This window comes from Triticum aestivum, chromosome 6B (assembly GCF_018294505.1).
Source record: "Triticum aestivum cultivar Chinese Spring chromosome 6B, IWGSC CS RefSeq v2.1, whole genome shotgun sequence".
In the NCBI taxonomy this organism is placed as follows: domain Eukaryota; kingdom Viridiplantae; phylum Streptophyta; class Magnoliopsida; order Poales; family Poaceae; genus Triticum; species Triticum aestivum.
This window is the reverse complement of record NC_057810.1, coordinates 436,090,488-436,097,773: the sequence shown is the minus strand read 5'-3', so window position 1 is coordinate 436,097,773 and position 7,286 is coordinate 436,090,488. Positions and strand designations below refer to the sequence as shown.

At 38.9% G+C, this 7,286-nt stretch overlaps 1 protein-coding gene across 1 annotated transcript; it reads left to right on the top strand.

Moving 5' to 3' along the window:
- Nucleotides 1-288: 288 nt before the first annotated feature.
- On the top strand, nt 289-1,442 carry LOC123139248 (uncharacterized). Its single transcript, XM_044559045.1, has 3 exons — nt 289-884; nt 954-1,016; nt 1,095-1,442. The coding sequence occupies exons 1-3, from the start codon at nt 855-857 to the stop codon at nt 1,440-1,442; spliced, it is 441 nt and encodes a 146-aa protein (XP_044414980.1). The 5' UTR covers nt 289-854.
- The last annotated feature ends 5,844 nt before the right edge of the window (nt 1,443-7,286 follow it).

Here is a 7,286-nt window from a genome sequence, read left to right as displayed (position 1 = left end):
CAAGTTCATTCAAGATTCAATATTCTTATTCACTTCATGCATGTGCAGGGACTCGACAGAAGAAACCTTACCAAAAATGATCAGTATAGATAGGAGTAATCAAGGAACACTAGAAGAACAAATGTTTTATAGGAGGAAAACATTGGAACAACTTACTACAATGAGGCACGAAAACCAGCCAGACCAGGTAATGCATCGGAATTTCAATAAATATGTCATTAGTCTTTGTAATATGAGTAAAATACCTGCAAGGACAATTCATTCAATATTAATTATAATGAAACCATAATGTACTTATATATGTCTCTTAATCCCCTACCCCTACCCCAATGCTAACGTTGATTTTTTTAGAATTTTGTCTTCACAACAATAGCTACAATAGACTGTTTGCAAGAAAATATTCAATGGTGGTACATGTCATGTGATAAGTGTCGCAAATTGGCTACTAAAGAAACCGACAAGTATTATTGCAAGAATTGTGGTATATATCCAGAAAAGGTCACACCACGGTAAGCATATTATATTACTAAAATATGAACAAGAATTGTTATATTGTATTTACTCTCCACTAACATGAATTGTATGTTAGGTATCGTGTTCGTCTTCAAATTAGTGACCATACATCTACTACAAGCTGCACTTTATTTGACGAGGAGGCTGCAAGATTGCTTAATACGTCTGCATCTAAGTTGCTGGACACACTAGATGGGAAATCAGAAGAAGCGCCAAAGATTATTCAACAATTATGTGGAAAAAGACTTATATTTCGATTCAAGCTCAATGATAGTAATCTCACATTTGGCACACAAAACTATGCAGTAAAAAGAACATTTGTTCCTGATGATAAGCTTGAGATGCTCTACTTGGACAATAAAGCCGAGGAGGTAAAGTTGCATTAACTTTTTACCATTTTTAGAATTCCTTTACTAATTAATCTTACATATGTTGCACAGGAACTGATGGATGATGAGGTTGACATCGTATTAATGAAGAAGCAGAACATGCTAGATAGAAAGGTGATTGATTTTTTAAAACTATATACACACTTTAGATTTTATAGATGTGTCTAATTTTAAAAATGTATATGTTTGCAGTCAAAGAATAATAAAGTTTCACCTGGCGAACTTTCATGCGAACTGGTGCCTGTGAAAGAGGAGCCACATGACAGCAATGGGACTACATTAAACAAAGATAATAGTCAAGACAAAATATCATCATCATCCCGTGAGCTCCGAAGTGGCAATAAAAGGAGACTGAGATCTGTTGTAATATTAGATGGCTCGGAGGATGAATGCATTGAGACGAATATGCCTGAACAAAACGAAAAAGGTGTCTGCGGGAACAAGAAACGTGTTAAAGCAAAAGCCAAAAATACAATGCTTGAAGATGAAGATGAAGTACAGAAAGCAAGGCCCAGGAGAACAAGGATGTTATCTAGATAATTAGTGGATCAGTAGCTTATGAACATGATAAGTAAGAGTAATTGACATGGATGAGGATAAGAAGGATATTATTAGATTAAGGGTGTGAGTGTTACCAATGTTCTTAGACATCTAGATAATTAGTGGATCAGTAGCTTATGAAATAAATAGTATAACAGTCTATTTGTATCGACCAAGATAAGTAAGAGTATTTGACATCGACTTGGATAAGAAGGATATTATTATATTAAGAGTGTGAATGTTACCAATGTTCTAAAACAGATTGATTTACTTTCTTCATGTACTTTCCTTTATGTACAAGCTATTTTCAGCAAATCTGTACAAGCCAGCACAATAGGTAGAAACACACTACAGGATCATAGTTTCCACATTAGGATTCAAGTCACCATTTGAAGAAATTATACTTTGGCAAATCTATACCAGACCATCGCCATATAGAGGAATGTACCAGTTATAAGCAAGTCAATGGCGTCTTGCTGGCAACTGGAATATGTTTCTCCGTTACTTGATGTGGTTACCAGACGTTACTTGAGAAAATTCAACAAGTTAGCTTTTTGCACAACAAACCTATACAAAAATTAATATCCATGGTGACATATTAACACGTAGAAGATAAGGCCTTTACAGCTTAAGAAAATAAACAAGAATTAATCTTCGGTACAAAGGATGCATATCATCAGTTTGCACTTACATTTAAAGTAGTCTGACAGCAAGAACAATGAGGAGGACATCATCTCATGGTAGTCAGATCCAATCATTCACCACCAGCAGGTGACTCGGTGAGTTCCCTCACAGCCTCCTCCACTGGGCCAAACTACAACACCTCTGCCATGGTTTTCTAGCCGTCGGCCATGTCATCTTGGCCGAAACCCTTGAGAACGCTCCGCCGAACTGCACGAGGTCGTCTAGGATCTAGATCCTTGAGAACGCGACGAACGCGTCCGCGCACTCCGCACAACGGCAAACTGCGCCAGACGATGAGAAGTTGGAAGAAATGAATGGAGAAGTGCAGTCGTGATGGTTTGGGAATTAGTCCGCTGATGGCAAGCGACGAGATCTTCATCAGCCGGATAATGGAGAGGTGGTGCAGGCGGATGGATAAGGTTACTGGTGGGGATCGACTGAGCTGAAAGATTTTTTCTTTTATAAAAGAGGAGAGTTCGACGTACACGATGACCTGTACGGGTTTGTTTATACAGGCTGGTCATTTTCTAAATGACTAACATGGGCCTGCAATAAAACTGTTGGGCCTGAATAGGCTTCATATATGGGGTATGTAAACTTGGGTTTGGAATTTATCTCTCTATACCATGATCGTTACCAACTCAGTTCCGACTCCTTATAAAATAGGCTGATACGAGGACGTGTTAGCGTACTGCCCTTAAATAGCCGGAATTTACACTTCCATTAACCAAGGGATCATATCATCTAGACCTTTGGATCATCGACCCATCAAAAACAAAGTCGACAAGATTAATCAGAATCGACCTAGATTTAATCGCTGGAAGAACTTGCACACGCATCAGGCTTGCCAGACTTCAGATTAGAAGGTAAATGCCCTCCGTGGAAAACTACTACTATCAGCAGTTCAAAGCGGCCTCATGATTTTTTTATTCATTATTACATTGTTTTACATTTAGGCATATAATTATAATACTAACTAAAAAAACTATTCTTACATGTCTTGCCTTTGATCTAGACATAAACTCTATTTTCTTTGCGAAAACAGTACCAGCTTTTGTTATGAACTAAAACTGACACAAAGAATGATAAAGTCATGGCAGCAATACAAAGATATGCTCTAATCATTTGTACATGCTACAAAATATTTTCCAGGATCGCTACAGGATTTGCTTTGAAGCAAAGATACAATTACGACAATAATTAGCACAGGCATGTGAAGCTTTACAAAAATTTAAAAAAATACAAGAAAACACAGTCGGGTATATCATTGACCTTTTTCTATCTTCATGTAATGCACACTATTTTTTGGTACTTCTCTAACATATATATTTGAAAGATAGCCCTTAGAAAAAATTGCAGAACCTAATAATTTTATGTATAGAGTTAAAATGATTTTAGAGAGTACTTCGCCGTAGTAATTCCCACGGAGCAACTGTCGTTCACTGAGAAGCACACAGTCACAGCAATAATACCATCCTCTGCAGCTCGAACCACACAACAGAATAATCCTGAAAGCATGATCGATAAGTATTATAGGTTGTTTCTACATGCAGCCGGCATCTCCTATTTAGTGCATATATTGTTACTGTCTTGATGACATTGTGCATAAAGTAGCTTTCAAATATATGGCACTATATTGCTAAAAGAATATTCAATGCAGAAATGAAGGGACAGCACACGTCAAAATCAGCAGGCCAACTTACAAAAGAAGCTAGAGAAGCTGTTATCAGGAGGAAACAACAACTCCAAGAAAAAAGGAGTAAGAGATGCAAGAATACAGAGCAAACAACCAATAAAAAAGAAGATGCTTCACGGAAGAGAAAGGAACAAATCAAACAAAGAAGAAATGTCAAGCGTGCAAAAACAAATGGGAGCGACAATGACCTTGAAAGCAACATCATAGAAACAAACGGCAGCACTACGTCCGAAAGTTATTATAGCACCATATGGAACTTTGGAAAGCCCACATACAGATGCGAACATTGCAATGCAATACTATGGTGTGAAGAAAGATTAAATTCTCATAGAGGAACCAAAAAACCTTCTTTCGGAATTTGCTTCAAACAAGGTAAGATTGACCTGCCAAAGATGGCACACCCTCCACCTTACCTCGAAGGACTATTAACAGGTGAAGGAAGTGATGCAACAAACTTCAGAGAAAATATCAGGTCATACAACTCAATGTTCTCATTCACATCAATGGGAGGAGCTGTTGACAAAGAAATAAACAAGGCAAAGGACCATATGTTTTTAGACTGCATGGCCAGAACTATCACCATATTGGAACTCTTCTACCTGAAGAAGGTAACAAACCTCGATTTGCCCAGCTATACATCTATCAGACAGAAAATGAGGTGCAAAACAGGATAGATGCTTCAAGATGCAATGATAATAAATCAACGGTGGACCCTGCCATTGTCAAAGAACTACAAAAAATGCTTCATGAGAACAACATCCTCGCAAAATCTTTCAGAATGGCAAGAGATAGATTCAAAGAAGAAGACTACCATGATTACACACTTAGAATACTTGGGAAAAGGAACGGAACACACAACCTTCCATCTGCATCAGAAGTTGCAGCATTGGTTGTAAGAGACCCAACTGGAGAGAGCGAAGGACGAGATATCGTTGTCGAGTACAAAAATATGGAGCCTCATAGAATATCGGAAATCCATCCAAAATTAATGTCGATGCAATACCCATTGTTGTTTCCATACGGAGAAGATGGCTTCAAGCTTGAAATACCTTACAAGCGAACAAAAGAAGGTGACAAAAGCAGGAAATATGTAACTATGCTGGACTACTATGCATACTAACTACAGCAAAGACCCGACCAAGGAATGTCGCTGCTAATGTCTAGACATCTATCTTTGCAATTTTGGGTAGATGTTTACACATGCATTGAGCAAAACAGACTAAATTGGATCAGGAATAATCAAGGGAAGCTACGGACTGAACTTTATAGTGGACTGCAGGACGCGATTGAGCGAGGGGACACCAGAACAGAGCAGGTTGGAAAGAGGATAATTGTACCTTCATCTTATACAGGAGGCAGAAGAAACAAGGCACAGAACTTGCAAGACGCTTTTGCAATATGCCGTTGGGCTGGATATCCAGACCTATTTATAACATTCACATGCAACGCGAAGTGGCCCGAGATCCAATACATGCTAGATGAAGCAGGAGGAGGCCTAAATCCAGCCGACCGGCCAGATATTGTTGACCGAGTATTCATGATAAAACTGAAGGAGCTAATGAGAGACATCGTTGTGAAGAAACACTTTGGAGAAACTATATCAAGTAAGATCAGCCGACTTCTCATCGCTAACTAATAGAACCTAAAGTTTAAATTTTTTAGCGCACCATAGCCATTTACTAAAATGCTTCAGAAATCTAACAAAATCAAACTTTTAATCAATGCAGTTATCTACACAATAGAGTTCCAGAAGAGGGGACTCCCGCATGCGCACATATTGGTATTCCTCAAGGAGAATTACAAGTGCAAAGGACCATCAGAAATCGATCAAATAATCAGTGCAAAGATCCCAGACAAAGATGTCGATCCTGACGGATATGCAGCTGTTGAAAACTTCATGATGCACGGGCCTTGCGGAGAGGCAAATACGAAATCACCATGCATGATGGACAATAGATGCACTAAACACTTCCCAAAACGATATAATGTCGATACCACAATAGATGAGGATGGCTTTCCAGTATATAGAAGGCGCGACAATGGAAGGACGATCAAAAAGGGAGGAGCAATGCTCGACAACAGATTTGTCGTGCCATACAACCGAAACCTTTTGGTCAAATTCCAAGCTCACATAAATGTCGAGTGGTGCAACAGGTCCACGTCAATCAAGTACCTATTTAATTACATCCATAAAGACGACGACCAAGTAATAGCCTTACTAAAGGAAAGAGACGCGACAAACGACTATGATGAAATCAAGAAATACCTAGAGATGAGATACATATCAACAACTGAAGCATGCTGGCGGATATTCCAGTTTGATCTACACCATCGTGATCCACCAGTAGAGAGACTGCCATTCCACATTGAAAATGAACAACAAGTTATTTTTCCAGACTCAACTGACATCGAGAAGATATTAAGAAAGCCAGGAACCACAAGTACTAAGTTCACTGAGTGGATGGACGCAAACAAAATACATGAGGTGGGAAAAGAATTAACCTATGCAGAATTCCCATCAAAATTTGTATGCAAAAGCGACACCAAAACTTGTGAGGAGCGGAAAAGAGGCTTTGCTATTGGTAGAATCTACTATGCACACCCTGCAAGTGGAGAGCGGTATTATATGAGAATGCTTCTAAACACAAAGAAAGGATGCACATCATTTGAGGATATTAGAACAGTTAATGAAGTTGTTCACCCAACATACAAATCAGCATGCCAGGCGCTCGGTTTTCTTGATGATGATAGTGAGTGGATTGAATGCATCAATGAAGCATCAACATGGGGATCAGGGACACAATTACGACAGCTATTCAGCACAATTTTATGCCATTGTGAGGTTACCAGCCCAAAGATGTTGTGGGATTCAACATGGGAGGCACTATCTGAAGATATCCAGTACAAAAGAAGAATTATCCTAAACTTTCCTATGCTGCAGCTCACTGATTCACAAAAAAAGCATATGCTCTGATCGAGATAGAGAAACTAATGAGGCAAGCAGGAAAGACACTAAAGGACTATCCAGACATGGAACTACCAAATGCTACAGAACTTGAACAACTTGGGAACAGAATGATAAATGAAGAACTTAGCTACGACATGGAAGCACTAAAGAGTGAGCACCAAACCATAATAAGCAATCTTAACCATGACCAGAAAATGGCCTTTGATGCAATAATAGAGTCAGCTGAGAGAGGACAAGGAAAACAGATATTTGTAGAAGGCTATGGTGGCACAAGGAAAACTTATCTATGGAAAGCAATTACAACGAAACTACGATCAGAGGGAAAGATAGTGCTTGCGGTAGCATCATCTGGCATTGCAGCTTTGCTGCTCCAAGGTGGAAGAACAGCTCACTCAAGATTCCACATTCCAATAAATATCACGGAAGAATCAACATGTGAAATAAAACAAGGCTCACATTTGGCTGAACTGGTAAAGAAGACCTCACTTATATTGTG

Bases quoted from the DNA above. Each gene is read 5' to 3' on its own strand.
- LOC123139248 (XM_044559045.1), top strand. From the start codon at position 855: ATGCTCTACTTGGACAATAAAGCCGAGGAG. The intron at 885-953 runs GTAAAGTTGCAT...TATGTTGCACAG, and splicing joins TGGACAATAAAGCCGAGGAG to GAACTGATGGATGATGAGGT. The intron at 1,017-1,094 runs GTGATTGATTTT...ATATGTTTGCAG, and splicing joins AGAACATGCTAGATAGAAAG to TCAAAGAATAATAAAGTTTC.